The sequence below is a fragment of the Alexandromys fortis genome, unplaced genomic scaffold, assembly GCF_014885135.2.
Source record: "Alexandromys fortis isolate MF-2015 unplaced genomic scaffold, M_Fortis_MF-2015_v1.1 scaffold_241, whole genome shotgun sequence".
NCBI lineage: Eukaryota > Metazoa > Chordata > Mammalia > Rodentia > Cricetidae > Alexandromys > Alexandromys fortis.
In genome coordinates, this window is record NW_026068152.1 from 584,678 (window position 1) to 607,845 (window position 23,168).

Below are 23,168 nucleotides of genomic sequence, written 5' to 3' on the forward strand. Positions count from 1 at the left end.
TCAATGGGAGCACACCTCAAGTCCGGTCCACCCTCCCTTCCTAACTCCACTTGTCCCGCGCCAGTCAGGCCTCCCCCGACTCCCGCAAGGGCCCTGCGGGGCAGGGTACTCTACTCGGTTGGGCCGGTGTGTAAGTTTCCGCTTGGCCCCGCCTCCCCTCCCCCGCTCCTCCACCCTTCCCCACGTCTTGGTCCCGCCCCAAGACCGGAGCCCGCTGAGCTGCGCGCTGATTGGCTAGTGCCTGGCGTAGCCGGGTTCGGCAGCTCCGGCTCTCTCTAGCTCTCTCCAGACTCCGCGGCCAGTAGTTTGCGGCAGCAGGAGGAGGAGCAGCAACAGCAGCAGTAGCGGCGGCGACTGGCTCAGAGGGGAGACGGACGAGCCGGCGCAGACGGCAGCACCAGCTACAGTTCACCATGCCTGGCTTGCCCGGGGGACACTGGCATCCACTTCCCTAGCCCCTCGCCGGCCGGCGGTGCGCTGTCCTCTCCGGCGGCATTCCAGCTGAGCCGATTCATCTGAGATCCAACCTCCCACCCCAATCCCATTTCTTCCTGCTCTCTCCTACTCCACACTCACACTTCCCATCCACACACTCACTCTTCCTTCTTTTGGCACATCCACGCACACCCCAGCTCAGATAGACAGACCTCCCTAGCACGCGAGCGCCGGGGAGGGCGGAAGCCCTAAGCGGGGCGGACAGACGGACAGTGCTTCTCCTGGAGGATGGGATCCAGACGCTCCCGCAAGTAAAGTTTGGAGGCGTCAGAAACCGTCGACCCTGGCAGCTGCAGAGGCGGACCCCAGCGACATGCAACTGAACTAAGGAGGGCTTCCTTTGGCGGCGGCGGCAGCAGCAGCAGCAGCAGCAGCGGAGGCGGCGGCGGCGGTCCTTGGAGCGACACCCCAACCCAAACCTGGAGAGGCGAAGAAGCCCCGGGTGCCCGCAGCTGCAGCCCCGCCTCTTCTAGCCGGTACTGTAGTAGCTTCTCTTCCTCACCTTCCCATTCCCCGTACCCTCCCCCCAGGGCAATTGGAAAGAGCAGGACTTTGATTTTCTTGGACAAATTGCCATCTTCCCATTTTCATAAACTTGAGGCGGAGGCCTGGGCTGCGTTGGTAACTTTGATTTCCGAGATATAAACGCCCATAGCCCATCAACCGCTCTGTGGGAGGAGCCCTGTGGCCACCTCGGATCCTGGGCAGACGCGCCCCCCACGCCCTCGGACGCCAACCTCGGCGCTAGAGAGAGCACTCTCTCGCATCTCTCCCTTCCCCCTTCCTCTGCCCGCCCCGGGACAGCCCTCCAGCTCAGGCAAATCCCCAGGCGCCCAAGGAGCTTGCCAGCAACTCAGACTTCTACCTACGATCCTCCCCCCCTTTTCTTTCCAACAGGCCTGGAAGAGGCCAGAGTGCCCCCCCCCCCGGAGTCCGGAGGGCGCGTACCGGGCGGGAGCTCCCTCCGCAGTGAGCTGGGTGCGCTGGGGGGAGGTCCTTGCGCATGCCAGGTGCATAGACTACGCGCTCGCCTGCCCCAGTGCTGGTGCGCAAGGGCTGGTCAGGCAGTGCCTGAAAGGCTGTGCTCCAACAGCCTTAGGCGTCCGCGCTCCAAGTACGGTCCCGACTCTGAAGCTTGTGGCCGTCTGGGGCGTGCAAGCGCCACTCGACCCGCAGCCCTGCGCCGCTGCGGCCAGTCGCGTTCGGCTAACTTTGAAGGGGGAAAACTGAGTAGCCGGGCTGGAGGGAGGGGGCTCGGGGCCGTGCGGCGCTCTCTTGGCCCCTCGGAGCCCCCGGGCCCCCAGAAAGCCGCTGCCGAGTCCACTACGACCTCAGCATTGGAGCCCGCACGGGTTCATCCTGCACGCCGCCGGGCTGCCCTGGGCGGGACTCCTCCCGCGGCCTCCGGGGCCACGGGGCGCGCGCAACAGGCGGCCCGAGCCGGCGGGAAGCTGGAGCGCCGGCGGCGACGGCCTCGGAGGGGTGTGGAGAGGCGAGGCCGGGCAGAGCCCCGCGCAGCCATGGAGTCCCTCTTCCTGCCGATGCTACTGCTGCTGGCAGTCCTGTGGACCCAGGCGGCCGCCCTGATTAACCTTAAATACTCAATAGAAGAAGAGCAGCGCGCCGGGACGGTGATCGCTAACGTGGCCAAGGACGCGCGGGAGGCAGGCTTCGCGATGGATCCGCGGCAAGCTTCTACGTTCCGTGTGGTGTCCAACTCAGCTCCGCACCTGGTGGACATTAACCCCAGCTCAGGTCTGTTGGTCACCAAGCAGAAAATCGACCGAGACCTGCTGTGCCGTCAGAACCCCAAGTGCATTATCTCGCTAGAGGTCATGTCCAGCTCAATGGAGATCTGTGTGATTAAGGTGGAGATCAAGGACCTGAACGACAATGCTCCAAGTTTCCCGACCGCACAGATTGATCTGGAGATCTCTGAGGCAGCCAGTCCCGGCACGCGCATCCCACTGGACAGCGCTTATGATCCGGACTCGGGCAGCTTTGGTGTGCAGACCTATGAGCTCACTCCCAACGAGCTCTTTGGCCTGGAGATAAAGACGCGGGGTGACGGTTCGCGCTTTGCTGAGCTCGTGGTGGAGAAGAACCTGGACCGTGAGACACAGTCACATTACAACTTTCGCATCACGGCATTCGACGGAGGCGACCCACCCCACATGGGCACAGCTGGCCTCAGCATCAAGGTGACTGACTCTAATGACAACAACCCAGTGTTTGGAGAGTCCTCCTACTCAGTGAGTGTGCCTGAAAACTCACCTCCCAATACACCGGTCATCCGCCTAAATGCCAGCGATCCAGATGAGGGCACCAATGGCCAGGTGATCTACTCCTTCTACGGCTATGCCAATGACCACACACGCGAACTTTTCCAAATTGACCCACACAGCGGCCTAGTCACTGTCACCGGAGCGCTAGACTATGAAGAGGGCCACGTGTACGAGCTAGATGTGCAAGCCAAGGACCTGGGGCCCAACTCTATCCCCGCACATTGCAAAGTCACCGTCAGCATCCTGGACACTAACGATAACCCGCCAATTATCAACCTACTGTCAGTCAATAGCGAGCTTGTGGAGGTGAGCGAGAGCGCCCCCCCGGGCTACGTGATTGCCCTGGTTCGGGTGTCTGATCGCGACTCAGGTCTCAATGGACGTGTGCAGTGCCGCTTGCTGGGCAATGTACCCTTTCGTCTGCAGGAGTATGAAAGCTTCTCCACTATCCTTGTTGATGGACGGCTGGATCGCGAGCAGCACGACCAGTACAATCTTACAATTCAGGCTCGAGACAGCGGCGTGCCCACGCTGCAAAGTGCCAAGTCCTTTACTGTGCGCATCACTGATGAGAATGACAACCACCCACACTTCTCCAAGCCTTACTATCAAGTCATTGTACAGGAGAACAACACTCCTGGCGCCTATCTGCTCTCTGTCTCTGCCCGCGACCCCGATGTGGGTCTCAATGGCAGTGTCTCCTACCAAATTGTGCCATCACAGGTGCGAGACATGCCCGTCTTCACCTATGTCTCCATCAATCCCAACTCTGGTGATATCTATGCGCTACGATCCTTCAACCATGAACAGACCAAGGCATTCGAATTCAAGGTGGTGGCCAAGGATGGCGGCTTGCCCTCGCTGCAGAGCAACGCCACAGTGAGGGTCATCATCCTCGACGTCAATGACAATACCCCAGTAATCACCTCCCCACCCCTGATCAACGGCACTGCTGAGATCTATATTCCTCGAAACGCCGGCATAGGCTACTTGGTGACTATGGTTAAGGCAGAAGATTATGATGAGGGTGAAAATGGCCGAGTCACCTATGACATGACAGAAGGTGACCGCGGTTTCTTCGAAATAGACCCGGACAATGGAGAAGTCAGAACCACTCGCACCTTTAATGAAAACTCCAAGGCTTCCTATGAGCTGATAGTGGTGGCCCGTGACCATGGCAAAACGTCTCTTTCTGCCTCTGCCCTTATCCTAATCTACCTGTCCCCGGCTCTTGATGCCCAAGAGTCAATGGGCCCTGTGAACTTATCCCTGATTTTCATTATTGCTCTGGGCTCCATTGCTGGCATCCTCTTTGTCACTATGATATTCGTGGCAATCAAGTGCAAGCGTGAAAACAAAGAGATCCGGACCTACAACTGCAGGTAGAGCCAACTTTTCTTTTTTTTTTCTTCTGTGTTTTGAATGAGTAAGGTGTGTGTATTTGTGTCTGTGTAAAATGCCCAGTGCTTTTGTTTCCTGCTTAAATGCATGCAGCATACTCGCAGTGCTTCTTTGTGGAGGGTGAAAAGTTTGTGACAGTCCACGTTGATCAATTCTTTTGATCTGACAATTTGCTGGAAGACAATCATTTACTGTTTGAATGGATTCTGTCACATAATGATGATGAGCAGAAAAGCAATTATCATTTTAAAATTTGCACAGCTGTCTTCCATGAAGTTAAGGTAGAAAAAAATGAGAGAGGTGGAGGGAGGGAGAATCCGAGAGTGAGAGAGGAGGGAGGGAGGGGAGGGAGGAAGAGCTAAAGAGAGACAGATTTTCATATTTTTAGCAAAAGTTCTATGCATCATGATTTGAGGGCTTGGTTTTCCTGGAGCACGGTGTTTTGTAGAAAAGAGCTGAAAGGAGATGGAGTACTGACAACTGCCTTGTCCTGCTGTGGGGTTATACTCAAGAGAGAGCTGGGGAGTGAGAGTTTATGATGGGAAAAAGAGAGTAGGAGGAAGAGAGAAAGCAGTGTGTGGGGAAGCAGGTCATTAGTGGTTTTTAGAGTATTCTTGGCTTGTTTTGTATTTAGTCCCTAGACATCTGGCTATACAAAGTGAAATTCTGTCAGGCATCTGTATGTTTTCAAATATCTGCTTGGTTGGTGTGTGAAGACCAAACATCCCAATAAGAGACAAGACTGTATCCAGATGTTTCTGTAAAAATAGCAGTCTTCTGGAGTTGGCTATGTTTTTCTCTAATGTGGGGCTGTGCTGTGGTATTAAGATCTGGTCGCTACCAGTGGATGTCACTATGGGCTATTATGTTACAGTTTCTCTGAAGTGTGTGTAGGATGTGTGTGGGGGTGGGGAAACTAGAGGAGAGGAAAAAGAAGAGAGAGGAGATCTGTAGAAACTTGAATGGCATGAAATGTAATATTTTTAAAAGTCTTGTTTAACACATTAGAGTTTCTTGTTGAAGATTTCTTGCAATTTGATAGAAGAAATAAGTCTAAGAATTTCTAGAATCCTACTTAGGATAATGCATATAATTTTTTCCAGCAGTGTCTCATCGAAACAGTTGAAAAAGTTATTTTTATTTTCTTTACTTTGCTGAAAATGAATGGTGCTGCTATTCCCAGCCAAGGTGTGTGTGCTTGTGTGTGTTTTCAGCACACCTCCACAGCCCCTGTATCTTGTGCCATCTGTGCTTGCATGTTAATCAGTCAAAATATGTTCCTGTAGGTCCGATTTGTATCTGACACCATCTGAAATACACACTTCTGTGAATCAGAGCTCCCTGAATATGTAACAGCCATGCAATTATTGTTTCCCTTTTACTATTCTCTGCATTACACAAGTTAGTAGACAAATGCTAACCACACATGAATATCAATCAGGTGCCATAAAAGAGCAGCTGCAATGCCTCATAAATGCTTTAATCCTGTTACTGGTGAAATGGCCGTGACTTTTCTTTCCTTCAGTACCAAGTCACTTCAGATGGGAGAAATGGAAATTAATATTGCTCTTACCTTTGAAACCTGTGACTGCCAATGGTGATTTTTATAGGAGATAAAAAATGCAGGGTCAATAAAATTTTATTTATATGGAGATAATGATAGAGGAGACTCTTTTTAAGCCATTTTCTCAGCATAAAGTAAATGCACAAGACCCTTCCCATGATGAAAAGGAAATCAGCTTGAAATAAAGATATTGAAGGGTTTGCCACTTCTTGGTGATATATGACTAGAAGTAAGAGCTCTTTCTGAGAGCTTGCCAGGGAGATCATTAAACAGGGAAGAGAGCATTTGAATTGGGGGAAAAAAGTGCAAATCTCAGTGCTCTCCAACTTCACCCAAATGTGGATTTTGTAAAGCACTCTTCACTGCTATGGCTTGCAATTAATGAAGTACAGTTTAATTAAATAATTGGTCAATACAGAATGGGTTGTTCAATGAATGCCTCAGCTGAATAATTGGATGGGGCATTGCCAAACTTACCCATCATGGGTAAACAAAATGATTAGAACTTCCCATTGATTCAGTAAACAGATTAGAAAAGAAATGTAACCCTGATCCTGAGGTTTGGGGGATTTTATCTGTTCCTCAGCCTCGGTATCATCAATTTGCCATCATTTTAAGTTAGACTGGGCAGAGAGCAAAAGGGTGAGGTGAAATAAATTGCTTAGCTCTAGGTAGGTCGCAGGGACAGAGCAATAATTTGCCTTGGTGGACATGAGTAGATATGCAAACTCTCCATCTGCTCAGACTTCTTAGAATCCTAAAGTTCAGGAGCCTGTCTTTCTATGTATGTAGTTAGGCAGGGGTTTCTAGTTCTTTGCTCCTGTAGGACCTCTTCCTGAAATGCATTCATTTATGGGACTTGTGGGATGATCTGCAATTGTTGCTTGAATTGGGTTCTTTTTTGTTTTGTTGTTTTCTGACAATTAGCTTTGTTGTGTGAGAATACAGACACACTCTTTCTCATGTAAAGTCCAACCTGTATTATTTATTAACCTTGTTGTTTTGCTGATTATTGCTTAGAGATTGAATTCTTAATAAGCTGAATTTATTATGTGCAAAGTAATACATGACATTGAGATTCTGACTTAATTTTAATGTGTTTCTTTTGACAAGTCTCTTAATGCTTGGTGTCTTTGGTGCACGTTCCTGGGTCTGTGTCAGTGTTAATTAAATTGAGCTTTTTATGTTCCAGTTGCAGCACAGCTGCTTGTAGGTACACCTGAATGGAGAAGGATGCTGAATGCACTAACCTTTAAATTCCTTTGCAGTAATTGTTTAACCATCACTTGTCTCCTCGGCTGTTTTATAAAAGGACAAAACAGCAAGTGTCTGCATTGCGTCTCGGTTTCTCCCATTAGCGAGCAGCAAGACAAAAAGGCAGAGGAGAAAGTGAGCCTAAGGGGAAAGAGGTAAAAAGGCTTTTCCCCTCATTCAAATGGGCTTGGCTATCAGATTTCTCTAGGAGCGGAGGGGGAAGGGTGGAAAGTAGAAGGGAGCTGGGCTAAGGCAGGGAGGAGGGTGTGGATGAGCAGAGCTAGGAGCTGTTGGAGGACAGGGTCTGAACCTCTACCCTAGTCTAAAAGTGATCAGTTTAATCGCAGAGGAAGCTGATCCACGATGTTTGCCACACTGCAAATTCCTAGAGGTGGTGGCAAGGGGCAAGGGCTTTTCTTACTTCCCTCTATCTCCTTTTATGTTAAATTGGCACTTACTTTTTACTTCACCCAATATGGCCTCTGGGTTCCTTGGAAGCATCAGATTTGAGCATTTTCATGCTCTCTCCCATAGGCTCAACTTTCCACATATCCCCCACTCACAATAAAAAAATTCCAAATCTAAAATTTGGAAATTTCTTTGGGAGGGTTGGTGGGACGTTAGCGTATTTACTATGAAGACTTCATGGCCCTCAGCTTGTTTTTGCATGCAAAAAGCACAGGGAGAAACTCGATGATGTAATGCACCAGAATAAGGAGCTGGAACAGAGATGGGGTGCAACCCTCTGGGGTGCTTAATGTTTATTCATCAGTATATGGTCTGGGAAGGTGTTATCTATTCGTGCTGCCTTTTCTGTCACATAGAATCGCTGAATACTCCTATGGGCATCAAAAGAAATCAAGTAAGAAGAAAAAAATTAGTAAGAATGACATCCGCCTTGTACCTCGGGATGTGGAGGAAACAGACAAGATGAATGTTGTCAGTTGCTCCTCCCTTACTTCGTCCCTCAACTATTTCGACTACCACCAGCAGACACTGCCCCTGGGCTGCCGTCGCTCTGAGAGCACTTTCCTGAATGTGGAGAACCAGAATACCCGAAACACTACTGCTAGCCACATCTACCACCACTCCTTCAACAGCCAGGGTCCCCAGCAGCCAGATCTGATCATCAATGGTGTGCCCCTGCCTGAGGTGAGTGCAGCTAAGAGCTCTTGTGAGGTCTTCCCAGATCTCCTTTTGAGGCCCTATCATGGGCCGTTCTGGAGGCATATTCCTTCTCTACGCCTATTTCCATACGCAGTATTTGGTAATAGTGCCTTTTGGGACAAAAGTGATTTAACATAGAGGGCTTTTGTGTAAGGGGTGGGGTTGGGAATCTAAACTCAAATGATCTGAACCTTTACATGCCTTCATAATGTCCCAGCATGGTAAAATATTGCTCCACCTGTTGCAAGTATGCATGCTCAAAAGCCAGTGGCACCAGCTTGGAGACTAAAGCAGCTTCGGCTTGCCAAGCAGTGTTGAAAATGATTGAAACCCTATAATGCTTCAACTCCAATTTCCTCTGGTGGTTCAGAGTCCTAAAGCCACTCCCACATTTGCTTTTTCTCTTCTCATACTACTGTTCTCTACCAGCTTGCTGAGTCTATGGCTAAAAGAATACGAGCAATTAAATTTAAAAAGTCACATTGCCGTTTCTTAGCAGTTCTGGTAATATCGTTTGACAGTTGAGGATGTTGAAATTGTCACTAATGTGAACAATTGTGTGAAGTAGCCATGAGTTTAAATCAATTGTTTTGCTTCAGTTTGGGTGATTTCATGGAGGAATTTAAAAAAAAAAAACACAATAAGGCCAAATATTTGTTGGTTGTTGAACTCTTTTGGGAGAGTATGGTGATACACCAGTGATGGTAAAAGGGTCAGAAAGAGGGGGGCTGAGAAGAAGGCTAAAAACAAGTCCTTAAGTTGGTTTCATTTTCTGTGAATTGGATAGAAATTTGATACACTGGGAGGCATGCTCTCCTTCTGGTCATTACAAAAGCAATTTCGTAGATTTCAAGCGCCTCCCAACAGTTTTCCTGTGTACCAGTACAAGCACCATCTCATTAAGAACTCGCAATCAGATACCTTGATAGATTTCTCTTTGGTGGAAGATGAAACAAAGGTTCAGAGGTACTGAGGAACTTGTTCAACCTCCAAGAGAAGATCCACACAGAAAGGAGGAGTAGAACACCTTGCTCTGTACTTCTTGGTGTTTGAGTGGTACTTTCTGCCTTTAGGAACGATTCACACTGATATACCTAGGCAATGGTGTGAACATAAAATGGACTTAGTGTTTGTGTTAGTTTTGTATGGCAAAGGGTGCTTAGGACCATTTGCATTGCTACATTGTGTCTCCTAGTTCCTGAAAAATGGTACCTATCAGAATTAGTAGCATGGAAAAGCAGTATTTCTAATGAGAAACTCATAATAATCCACTATCAAGAAAAGCACCAGCATTTAAAGTACCTAATTATATAAACAACGAGTTATTGAAAGTCTAGTATTATTTCATGTGAACTTACTTCTAAGTATTAATGATTTAATGACCCTTAATACTGCTAGGGCCTCAGTCATACACTGCTTGGGGAGACACTGTGGACCACTAATAGTTCAGTCACAGAGACTGGGGGGTAAGGGTTTGTAGTGGAGTCAAATAGACCAAGATTTTGAGTTCAGGAGTCACCCTTTACCATGCAACCTCACTGAGTCTCTGTTTCCTCAGCTAAAAAAAGTCAGTACATCTATTATTGAAAGTTTTTCCAAGGAAAAATAAAGCATTATGAATTGTAAAGAGTGTCTGTGGTTAATGGGTGTCTGTAAAAAGGTAGAATTTTTTACTTGAAAATTGGAGATTCACCATTGGCAACAGGCTATTCACTTGCGTCTGTCTTTCCAGGCTCTTATAACCAAAGAGGAATTTAGGCTGGCTCTGTGTAATTAATACCTACAAGGTGGTGTAACCAGACTATTGATTCATAGTGATCATTGAACAATGAAGATAAAAAATACTACTATTGATATCCCATTGCTGGTTTGCTATTGCTCAGGGAAATGGACAAAGAAGTATTGAATCCTGAAGATTTAGTGATTATTTTATAATCAATTCAAGTTCCTGAGAAAAGGGAGCCATGATGTTTATTGAATATGTGGAAGAAGCAGGAGATAGTAACTATGATTTCTGGTTCACCTAGTATCGTGGTGTCCTTTTTGAGTTTCTCCTAAGGACCCGATAAAACAATTTTAGAAAGCTAAAGTCTCAGTTCTGTTGCTTTCCCTGACCCTCAAAGCCAGCTATTCTTTGTCCAACAAAATTGAACAGATCTGGTATGTGGGGTTAGACTGAGGTTACATGTGTATTTCCAGTACGTAGTCCTGGAGGGCTCATAGCCAAACATCCACCAAGATATTTAACCTGTATCCACCATGAAGCTTTGAATAGGGAAAAATGACACGTCTTTTCTTTCAAACAAGAAGCCACTCAACATTGACAGGAAGAACAGGAATGATTGGTGCATTTATTCAATTGATATTTGTTGAGTGCGTGTTCCTTGTAAGGTTCCTTGTAGGGTCTGTAGTTCCAGAGACCATACCAAACCAAACCAAACCAACAATGAATGCAATGAATTCACATTATAACAAGGTCAACATGCAAAAAGATAGTCTGCAATATGGGATATTAAATGCTGCTATATTGTGCAGTAAGATTCCTAGAATAATAATGTTCTGATATATGTCCTACCTTTACACTTTCCTCATTAATTAACTAATCCATTCAGGAAACAATTCACTTATTAAGCAAATATAGTACTGAGTGATAAGTGCTATAACATAATAAATAGATGATTCTTAAGTCATGACACTAAAATTATCTTTTATATTATTTCATGAAACCATTATTGTTTGTTCATTAACTCAACCAACTAGCTTTATTGCATGGTTTGACTTTGTCAAATACTGTATCTGCTGTTTGCTAGTGATGCAAAGATAAAACACTTGATCTTTGCCTTTAGGCAGCTTAAGAGAAACAGATAAATAATACAATTTCAATTCTGGACGATGTTCATCTCCTAAACATATGTGACATTCTTACTCTTCAGATTGGGACCAAAGGTGACTTTATATTAGATTCTTCTGCTGTGTTACCTTTTATGACATACGCTCCCTTTATTATTTCTATGGTAATAGGGCTCATTTGGCATAGTAGTTAGACTAGTAAGTAGACTCAGAACTACTGTGCTTGCCCCTTGCTGCTTCTACTCCACCAATGTAGAAATGGATCACCATTTCATGAAATCACTAAGTATTTTTGTAAGGCACAGTGTCCCCGCTATGTAGTAGGTAGCTTGGAGATTCCAGATAAGTTTAGGAGGAAAGAAACTTCTGCCCTCAGAGAGTTCACAATTTAGCTAGGGAACCAACAACACTCAAAGGATTCAACGGCCAAGCAGGCATCAAAAAGATAGCTATGACCACTTGTTCTTTTGTATGCTTTTTAGTACTTCTCCTTCCAAAGCAAGCCTTATATTATTTTTTATGTAAATTAGATGCTGAGCTATCTAGGCTTGGTGCTGAATTGATTCAGGCTTTTGTTTGGGTGGTGGGACTCAAACTAAGTCCTACGTGCATGTTAGCTGGTGCTCTGCCACTAATTGCTCTGAGGGTGACTTTTTCATCCATACGCCTGGTTACCTTTGAAAGTTGTCAGGTCTAAGGACATGAAAAAAGGAATATGAATGTGGTTAGGTAGGTTAGGTAAAGGGAGTAGAGCACTTGTCTAGAGAATTGGAACTTAGCTTCTTGCACTTCATAGATAGCCTCCTACAGAATGGGATATGAATACTTTCCCATCCTCTGCTGCTGCTTGGGATGCCAGCTATGGCAATTTTATGGTTTTATATGCAAATATGAGGAGGTAAAGTGGAAGGTATCTTTGCTGTTTGCAGAAGGTTTTTTTTTTTTTTTTTTTTTTTTAGAATTAGTAATGTTGTGCACCTTTGAAGTATTTTAACTTAGAAGGTGAGATTCACATTCCTTGGCATCCTAGTTTATTTAGTTTATCAACTTTATGTGAGAATGAGGTGTGTGTGTGTGCGTGTGTAGAAGACAGAAGAAAAAAGAAGGAGGTTGAAAAAGAAGAAAGATATTGGATTTGTTAGTTTGTTAATATTTTTCTGAAAATATGTAAATTTATTCTGTGAATCCCTTAATGCGCCGTATTTTGTTTTCTTCTGATATTACGTGGATGTAAGCATGAATAGTGAATGCTTTTGGTTTCTAGAAAATGTTATTCCTTTGCACATTGGCATTCTTTTATTCCCTTTTTGGTCAGTAGTGGCTCTGGTCAATAGAGGGAGCAAATAGACCTCGTGTTTTTCCTATGAAGAATGGAGATTTGGGTAGAGTCTGTCTGTTTTTTTTTTGCTTTCAGGGTAGGTGAGGTGGTCCAAATAGATCTAACTTTTGTGAAATGCTTTAACTGTTTAGTTTCTGATGCTGAATGATTTGGAGCTGCCAATTGTGCGTGGTGCATAGTACACAAACTTCCAAAGCTCCCACATAGATTCACGGGGGTTCTGTTCCGTTTTAACTTACCCACAACCTTCAATTTTCTCCTTGAGTTTTAGGTTGAAACCATTTCCTGGCAAAATGTTGCATCTTTGGTGTGAAACATCCAAATTGTGTGTTTGTGTGCGCTTGCTTTACACAAGTTATTGGTGTAACAGCTATATAAGTAGTAATGTAGCAGAGGAAGAATCTGAAGAACAAGGATATGTGTGACAGGTGGGAATGGATGCTTCCAGCTATTCTGCAAAATTGTTTGAGTGCATGGCTATGTTATGGAAAATACAGAGAATAAAACATCATTTAGGCCTTGAAGGAAAACAAAAGAAATAGCTCAGCATGCTTTGTTCCTTCAAACAAAGAAGTTAGGGATTTGTAATGAGTTGAGAAAAATTTTGGGCTGTTGATAACCACAAACCAGTCAAGACAGACAACAGATCCAGAAAAGCAATAGAAACCTGGTAACGATGATGAAGCTAGTTGTAAGTATGGATACTGCACAGTATCACTTGCAGTTAAAGCAAACCAACAAACCTTTCCTCCAGTGAACTTAGTTTTTTAAAAAAAAATGCTTCCTTGTTAGGGTATCTTGGACTCATTGAAGTCAAAGGTCAACATAAATCCTGAGGCTACAGGATGAAGCAGAGGAAAACAATGCTTCCCCAAATGCCTTTGACTTTTTCAGAAGGCTAGGGCTGTACTTTTACCAGTGGATATTCTTGGGCCACTCGTTACCTACTGTATGTTTACTGGCCTGCTTCACAACTAGCTGAGGTAGTGTGTTTCCCAGCGGGCATCAGTCAGCAAGATGTGTTCCAGAATAAACTGTTCCTCTGTCGTCTCCACGCAACTGCTGCAGAACTGAGTTAGTTTACATTAGTATTTGCTAATTTATTATTATCATTCCTTATTGGCAATTAACTGGTTACCTGAGAGATCATCTCTCTCCCTGTACACCTTCCCTGAAGTTGAGCTTAGCCAGAGTGCTTGCTAATGATCCTGAGATTTTTCTCCCCAGGGATCTGGAGGCAGGACATTTTCCAGAGAAAGCTCTGGGGCTTTGGAATTCCTCTTATCGCAGGATCATAGTGGTCTGACCTGCTTTTCTTCTGTTAGTCAGACTTATAAAGTGAAAGGGCTGTCCCATTTCCTCCCTAAACTTGCCCTGAACTACTTTTGAGTCCATATACTGTACCTAGATGTTGAAACTTAGCATGCAGGAGATAGTTACAAAGGACTTAGAGGAATGGGAAAAAGGTGGAGCTACCTGCTGCCAAAACTAGATAGCGTCTTTCATTCATGGCGCTGCAGTAGATACCTGCTTGTGCTTTCAGATGTTGACCACCCCTGGTTTAGGGGAGGCCAGGCTTGGTTGGATAATGTCTCAGATGTGGCTAAATGAAGGCATCTGTATAAGAGCTCTGTGTCTGAAAGGTGGGAGGCCGGTGCTGGAGTAGCCATTTTCCCCCAAGGAGAAGAGGCTGGAGGATATCTTGATGTGTGGCTGACTGGCCTTTAACGTGTGCTTCATTTACTTCAAACAATTGAGAGGTTTGAAGTGAAAGTCCCGGAGGGTTGGTTGTTTGCAGAGGGAAATGCTCTTTAAGTTTCATTTCCTGTTGAATATGAGGAGTGATTTTTGTGCAGGCTGCTTAGTGGGTTCACCAGCTTCCAGTGTGCTCATGCCTCCCTGTGTCCCCCAGAGGAATGGTGAACAAAAGTCTTGTCACTGGTAAGATGGGCTTTGTCAGCCCTAGGAGCTTGGGTTCCCATGAAGAAGCCTTTTTGGCTCCCATTAAGTGCTTTGCTTAAAATTTTGGCTGCCGCCACAAAGCTCCATAGAATTCCTGGAATAGTTATCAGAAAGGGACTCCATGGTCAAGACAATACAGTTACAGAAAAGGCAAATGTCCTGGGCTTGGTGGCACAGCTGTGTCATCACAGCTCCAGGGAGCCTGAGGCACAAGTGCCCCAAGTTCAAGCCATGCCTGGTCTACAGAGTGAATTCAAGACCACCTTAAGCGACTCACTGAATCCTCATCTCAAAATAAAAAGAAAACAAAGGGGCTAAGAATATATTTCAGTCACATACATGAGCGAGCTAGCTTCAATGCCCAGTTCCTCTTACCCTAAAACAAATGACTTGCCCAGGCGCATATATTCATAGCCAAACTAGACTGCCTGCAGCTTATAGTAGGTCTTCAATTTCCAAGTGCATTCTCCCTCTGAACAGAAAAACAACAGACCTCTTCGGAGGATCTAGAGGTAAGCCTCTGTTGGTAAGTGTATTCCTAAAAAGTTGACAGTCAAGGAGTGTTTGTTTTGCAAATTAGACCCTTTGTTATCTAAACCAGGGTGGTCTTCTGTATTTAAAGAAACTTCGGTTGGATTCCTTCTTAAGGAAAGGATCCTAATACAATATGAACAATCAGCTCTAAACTGATTTCCTTTGGAAGTCTGGAGTTTTAAACGTATTTTGTTTGCTTAAAACGGGCTCATTACCATGTCAAGATTTACGTAAGTGTTGATAGCTGGGTCAAATTCCTTATTCCCTTGGAAGCTAACCGGCTCCCGAATGCTCATGGGTTAACTCCTGGTTTCATTTCACTTAATTAAAAATGCAATTATGTAATGGTTAAAAATATACAGTACAGACTAGACAGATACACGTTGTGTGGATTTAGCAAATGTTTATACTTCTTATTTTCTACAGATTAAAAAAATTGAAATAAAAATGTATAGCTTCCCAAATTTAGTTCAGTCATTCCCTTCTAGCTATACTCTTAGTAAGCCTATGGCACAAACCTGCCTGGACTGTTTTTAGTTCTTTTGACTTTCTCTTCTTGAGTTTATTCCTTTTCCCCCTAGGTTGTAAAATGACGACTTCCTGGATTAGGTAGAACCCCAAAATTACCTTGAAATACGAAAGGATTCCTTTATAATGTCTGTTTTACCCGATTTGAGAAAGTGGAGAATGGATTTTCAAAAGAAATGAGACTGACAGACAACCAGTGTTAGGAACAGCTTGAGACCTGTACGTGTTTGGGATTTAGGGAGACAAGAAGTTTGTGTCAAGCAGGTGTGCACCTTGAGCTCAGCCTTAGTGGACTAGCACCAGGCTTTCTTGATGTCAGATGCTTAAGCACTGTCTTCATGTGTATAGTCCTCTGATGCTTCAGTAAGCTTCTGAGTGCCAGGGTGGCCAGTTTTCTGCTTCTCCCACTGGGGCCCATCTGGCCTTCATTCTGTGGCAAGCTGCTCCCCTTCAGCACCACCAGTAACTGGCCCTGGCGGCGGCAGCCCTTCTAGATTGGTTGCTCCTAAATCTGATTTCCAGAGCATGAAGGGCACCTCTTTTCTTATTGTAGTTTGTTCCTCTGAACAAAATGGATTCCCTGCATGGGCTGATCATAGACACCCGGATGATTTTGAGATCATCTGAGCCATCTTCTCCACTCTCCTACCCTATTCTAATTGCCTATATGAGAAATACAATGCTATCACCCAAATGTGAGGCCAAGGATAGACTTTTCTGGAACTACTTTTAATTCAGAATTCCAGACAGGCACCAAAACCTACAGAGAAACCCTGTCTCGAAAAAAATCCAAAAAAAAAAAAAAAAGAATTCTGAGCTAAAGGCTGTCAAATAGTCACTGCTGCATGTGAGACTCTGCTTAAGTATATCCTAGAATGAATAGGCTTAATTCTTTGGAAATTATTTCCTGAGGACTGTTTTTTGTTTTGTCCATTTTGAGTTTGTCTTTGTTTAAAACCCTTCTCTTCCTCATTAATGCCCATAGTTTGATTTCAAGAAGTCTGACTGATTTAGACTACCAAAATGTATAGGTAATTTGTTGTGAAACCATTTCTGATGAGGATGCCGGAGTAGGCAGACTGCCTATAGTCAGAGGTATTGTTTAACCCTTGTGACATTTTTGAATAACTAAAAATCTGTGTTTCAACAGTAATATTTGAAATTGACACCTGTGAGAGGGATGTTGGCATTTGGCTACAGGTAATGCTTGTTGACTTATTGGAAGACAGTTTCTCGTCTGTGTTGCCAGTCACAGAGACAGTGGTGGAGACACGGGCACGCTGTACTCCTATGACTGGCATCGACTGTGATTTTTGCTATACTGATCACCTCTTCAATTAGCGCTTTTCCATTTTCTCAAGTATCGCTTTTCAGGTGATAGTCACATTTGTTCCTAAGAGCTTCGGAAAGAGAACATGTTGACATCAGTATTAATAATGAATTTCCCCCTTTTATAGTGTGATTTTAAAGTTGCAAAACAATTTGAAGTAGTTATAGCTTTTTAGAAGTAAATGTCAAATTTCACAGAAGAAACACCAAGCTTTTGCCTCTACTGGTAATCCTTTAGAAATGGAAAAGTGGGGCGTGCTTCATTGCCGTGGCAGTGTGGTATGGGTATACTTGAAGAAGAAAGAAAAAGAAATTGCTTTTATTTTCACAAACTTTGCATTGCGTGGTGACTTGATAGAGAAGAGCTCTTAAAAGCTGGCATTCTATCAAGGCTAGGACACTGGGTATTATTGCATGATTTACATTTGATCATCAGGTACCCTCAAGAAGAGATCATGGCAAGTGGAGAAAAACCCAGAACTGCAAAGGTTTGTGACTGTGCATATCCTCATAGCTGGGGCCACCTGATAAAAAATGTATTGGGAATTTGCAAAATTTTTGTCCTCCTAACTCTCTGAGCCTGGGAAACTCCATCCTCAGTACAGTTCTTTCTAGAGTGTGACTGACCTCAAAGATGACAATGTAGCAATCCACAGACCTGTGATAAGGGAGAAGTGGGCTAGTAAAACAAAATTCAGAACCTCACAGAAAGGAGTTTTGCTTTCTTGAAACATGTTATTAGTAAGGAATTCAGAATCAAAAACATCAAGAATTTTGCAGAAACCAAACAAATACTAAATACCAAATCTGCAATAATCTCTTAAGGAACTGGGTCACTGTATCTCCAGTCTCTCATTAATCTCAGAACAATTGTATGGACTTCTGCAGCATTGGTTTGAAGATTTTCATAAAGCTGACTGCATTAAGGTTTGAGTCTATTGATGTTAATGCCCACTTTGTTGGTCATATTGAGGGTAAGGAGCTTATCTATGGCTAGTGACACTGTAGGCATGCCTCTGTAGCTTTTAAATGAGGATAGCATATTCTCCGTGTAATCAGCATTGGGTATCAAATACAATGCCTTCATCATTCAAGTATGTCCTTCAGTACATGCCAATTCTTCCATAAAGGCAGCAATGAATGCCCTCATTTTCTTTCATTTTTGTCTGTACTTATTTTAGGAATAAATAGGAGATGGACTACTCCTGCCTGCCCAACTAGGATTTTGCAGAGAAGACAGATTCATGTACATATGAATTCTGTTGATGATTATCACCGCACCTAAATGTTCATAAGCTGGGATTCAGTAGGCTCTCCTTTCAAAGTTAGATGTTTTTGAGAAAGGTTTTTTTGTATTCTGATAAATTATCTACGTTTTTATACTGACAAAGGCCAACATAATGGAATAAGCAGCTTTTTATTTCATTCTGAGGTCAATCTAACCAAATTATGCAACTTCTAATACAATTGTTTGAAGCTTCCACTTGGAAAGTTTTCTCATTTTAATACTTTGCAGCTGAGATAAATATTTTAGCTACAATTCATGTTTAACAATATGTTTCACCGATTGTCATTCTTTGTGGGATTTGTTGGCACAATAGGCAGTTCAGTTTGGCTTTGCTCATTTTGTTGTTTGCTATAGATTATCAGCAAAGAGCCAGAATTCAATAAAAATGTATTTTTGTTGTTATTTTTAATTTTAGTCCATAGGAGGAGGCTAACTTAGCCTTAGAGAATCAATACGGGGAACTTGGGGTTTTATTTGAGAGCCCAAAAAAAATGAGGTAGATTTTCTTGCACACTGGATTTGAGTCCAGAATTATTAAACCCAATCCGTGTTGTAGGCTGGTAAATTACATTCAGTAGGATTTGGTACACTGTTTGTGGTAAGACAGTCTTTTTCTTATGAGAATCACTGGCTACTTTAGGGTATGGGGAGTCAGTGGATATCAATTTAGGAAGTGGTGTTCTAAAGAAAACCTCTGAAAAATCATTTTTAGGAGTCTTTTGGGAGGCTTGCCAATTGTATACCATTCCCTTTGTACAGCGTCTGCTGTTTAGTGAATATCTTTTGCTACTGATGAATTTAGCTCTTTAGTGGTTAAAGAGCCCAGTTCTTACAGGGTATTCACTTGTTCTAGATAAAACCTGGCCCACTGTGATGGTTTGGTTAGAATTTAGTGAATGGAAGTACTGCTTAGTAGCTATACTCTTTTCAAAAAAAATATTTTGGCTTGAAAACATCCATCCACTCATCAGCCAATAAATATTTGTAATAATCTTTTCTTTACTATTCTTGTACTCAGCTCTGAGAAATAGAAAAGCTTGCAAGCACCAACCCTCATAGCTTAGGTGATCACTGGTGATGCAAAAAGAAATGTAACTAGATGGTGCTATGTAGTCAGTTACCAAAAATATTCTCAATTATATTACAAAATAAACATCTTCACAGTTTAAAGAATTAAAATGAGAATGATAAAATTATTAGAAGTCAAGTATCTACTTTTGAAAATGAAAAGAAAGTGGAAATAGGCACAAACCAAAAATACTTATAGCTCTGAGTCACTATATATAGAATTTAGTAAAGTCTATGTCTCAGAAATTCATAAGATAAATTAAAAAAAACATAAGTTGAGAAAATATTTTAAGTTTATACAGCAATCAAGAAAATGTATTTAAATTTGTTTTACAGCTTTTTTGGAGTTATTTGGTAAATGGGATTCTTATGCATTTAAGGTATATAACTTGATATTTGGTGTCTATATACACTGAGAAATAATTTCCATAACCAATCTAATTAATGTATCCACCATTTCATACAAATGTCACTTTTAAAATAGTGAGAACACGTAAGTTTTACCCTCCTGGCAAACGTTAGGAGTACGAAGGCAGTGTTGTCTACTACGATGGCTCTTCAGCATATGAAACATAGAACACATTTTTCTTAAACGTCATACTGCTTGGCCAATTTCTTCCTATTTTTTCCCACACAGAACCTCAAGTAACTATTAATCTGTTCTGCTTCTATGATTTAGAACCTGTATTAATTAATTAATTAATTCTTCAAATATTTGTAGTGTGCATATGACATGCTAGTCACTACTCAAAGCACTGGGGCTATAAAAGTGAGCCCCCACAGAGTTTACAATGTATGAGTAGAAGCAAATAAATAAATAAATAATTTCAGATGGTGACATGGAAAAATAAGAAAGCATAAGTCATGCATGTGTATTAAGAAGGACTGTTTTAGGAAAGTCGGGGTGACATCTCAGATCAAGGGACACTTAAACAATATCCTTACATAAAAAGAACTGATACAAATCAATAAAAAGGCAAGCATTAGGATATTTTCATAGAGAAGCTGTAAGATGGCAATAGATGTGAACATACTGCTATCTTAGCAATAAGATAATAGCCATGGCATATGAAAATATTTTAATTATGTTAAGCAGATAGTAGAAATGGAATGACATTAAATTTTAATTGCAAAAATGATGCATGCTTATTACTTAAAAGATCAAGTAATAAAGAAGTGGATAAAATACAAGGTAAAATCTCCACAACTTTATCTTCACCAACTTATCACCTAAAGGAATCACAATCACAGGAATAATTTAGTAAGGGAGATTTTAGATTTTACTTATAAGATTAACAAAGATCAAAAAAGGAACAATACTCAGGGCTGCTAAGGGCATGCTTGGATATACTACGACACAGAATACAATCAGTGAAATTCATGTCTTTCTTGAGGGCAGTTTGGCAGTGTATATTAACAGACCTATGATATCTATTTCTACTTTTGTAATTTATCTTAAGGAAATAATTTTAGATTTGCACAGAAATGTATGGTGTTGCAAGGTGTTAATCTCAGTATAACTGATAGAAATAGGACATTGGGAATAGTCAAGTACCATCTTATGTAAATGATTTGATATATACACATTTGTTAGAATAATGTGAGGGGCATAAAATAATTCACGAGAAATATTTAGTGAAAGAGGAAAATGCCCATGATCAATAGTAACTTGAAAGAAACAGAACAGTAAAGAGAACAGCACATACACATTGGCTCCAATTGTTTTGAAGTGGAGAGAGATATTACCAATCATTAATTTATATAAATTGAATATACAGATGTCTATTTTAGGGTATCGTATGCGTGTGTGTACTATACTGATTTTCCAAATTTTCTACATTTAATTTAACACGCAACTTTTTTGGGAAAAAGTCAATTAGTTAAAAAAAAATAGCTGCTAGACTCTACAGTGAGTATTAAGACCAAAAGATGACATAGACAGATTGTATAAGTTATTTTGAGGAGGCCTAGGACAAATATGTTTCTTATTTTCATTTTGAATCAAATTTTGGCAGTTTTCCTCTTATAAGTTCTTCTTTTTAAGGTTTCTCTGAATTGATAACTGACAAAGGATTACATTGAAAACTCATGCTTTTGTGGAGGTGGGGAAAGCAGCCTCGATGGTGGCGTCTACACAGACGCATAAGCACTTGGACATAAATGAATATGCAAATGCGCAAATGTGCAAATACATGTTAGATTGCCATGTTAAATAACCTGCGTGTGGCTCTTTGACAATGACCCTTTCCATCCATCCTGTTCCCTCCTTCCAGACTGTTCCATACACTTTCCTTTAGCTTGCAGCGATCTGTCTAAACCTCAGGATAAGATTAGAGCTATGAATTAGGCATTGACTCGCATATATGTAACCCCAGCACTTACGAGGAAGAGGCAAGAGGATCGTGAGTTCAAGGTCAACTTGCACTAACAGTGAGGTACAGGTTAGCCTGAGATACAAACTGAGACCCTGTTCCTGACTACCCCCAAAGTAAATATCAAATTAGAAAGAAAAAAATGTTATCCACTGTGGTTCCCTTATATCTAGCTGTGTCTTTGTGAGCAATCAACATAAGATTTTTTTTCTGATAATGGAATACTCCATTTGAATAAATTATATATTTCTGTACAGTCAGTTTAAAAAAAGCTCATGCTTTTCTTTAATGTTCACCTTTAAAATATGGGAAATAGTGTTAGGAAAAACATTTTCTTCTTTCTTTATACCCTTATGTGTGTTTTTGTAAGAGTAAATTGCTTTAGTTAGCTTTAGTCATTTAGTTTAAAAGTTTTAAGTTGTATTTTTTAGGACGAGAAGCTTTAAAATTGTAATTGTTAACTGCAACCTGTACAGATTTTCAATACTGAAAAAAGGCAAGGACCACTTTAGGCAGAGAGTTTGTCAGCACGCCTTTTAGTATCCAATGGGTAGTTTGTGTAGTATTCTGTATTGTTTGATTTCATGTCTCCGTTCCTTAATTCGGAAACATAAGACTGTTATAACATGATAGCCTGTCAATTTTGTACAAAAGAGAGGGCTTTTATGTGTTGGTGGTCATTTGGATGCTGAAATTTTAAAATTCAAACATCTTTCAGTAAGGCAGAATGGCTTCAACCATTTTAAGAAAGGCGAAATCATTTGATCACTTCCCTAACTAGCAGTGCCATTTTGAATATCAGAAATTCAAAACACAGTTTTCTCACAGTTTGAACACTTAATTTCCTTTACATGGCAATCTAATTGTAAAATGTTTACTTCAGTAGATCTCTATAGATATCTAGAGATACTATGAAAAAAATTCTCATGGAACAAAGAAACCACATACAGATGCTTTACCCTTTTCACTTTACCCCAAAGCTAATAGAAGAGAAACCTGCAAGGCACTACCCAGATTGTGAATGAAGTGTTTGCCTTTTTTTTTTTTTTTTTTTTTTTGCAGGAAAACACTTGCAACCTAAAGATATAGACTGCCTATTGCATAAGTGGGGACTATAGCCTTCATTAGGACTGTACTTCTTTTTCCGTTCTTTTCCCTCCCTCTCTCCCTCCCTCCCTCCCTTCTTTCTTTCCTTCCTTCTTTTTTTTCTTTCTTTCTTTTTCTTGATATAGGGTTTCTCAGTAGCTTTGATGCCTGTCCTAGAGCTTGCTCTTGTAAACCAGGCTGGCCTCGAACTCACATAAATCGACCTGCCTCTGCCTCCTGAGTACTGGGATTAAGGTACACATCACCACCACCTGGCAGGGCTGTACTTCTTTTATGTGCAGTCATTTAACTACTTGACTTTAGATTTGAACTGTAAGTTTGTTTTATTGAAATAGAGATCAATTTCACTTTTCATGTGTGATGGCACAGAAGGGACTATAAATTGAGAGGAACCCTCCACCCCCTGACCCAGTTTGTAAGTCTCTTAATATAAAACTATCTTCACTGGAAGAATTACTGGAATTTTAAAAATTATGAAGCGACTTAAAGAAAAAAATTAATATTTTTCTTTGTGATGAGATGATGAAAGATATTGGATTAGGAGAGAATTTCCAGGAAATTAAAATATTTGATTGCTTTGAAGCCTGGATTTGGAAGAACTTTATATAGTAAAGCTGAGAATAAA

General features: G+C 42.2%; 1 protein-coding gene across 4 annotated transcripts in view; it reads left to right on the forward strand.

Moving 5' to 3' along the window:
- The first annotated feature begins 322 nt into the window (after positions 1 to 322).
- Pcdh19 (protocadherin 19) overlaps positions 323 to 23,168 on the forward strand; it is a 104,500-nt gene continuing 81,654 nt past the window's right edge. The window contains exons 1-3 of one of the 4 annotated variants that reach the window (XM_050127285.1): positions 1,108 to 4,162; positions 7,014 to 7,154; positions 7,824 to 8,151. In XM_050127285.1, the coding sequence (XP_049983242.1) occupies positions 2,016 to 4,162; positions 7,014 to 7,154; positions 7,824 to 8,151 (2,616 nt within the window). In that variant the 5' untranslated portion in view covers positions 1,108 to 2,015. Of the gene's footprint in view, positions 4,163 to 7,013; positions 7,155 to 7,823; positions 8,152 to 23,168 lie in introns of all 4 variants that reach the window. The other 3 variants (XM_050127283.1, XM_050127282.1, XM_050127284.1) reach the window with 3 other exon arrangements.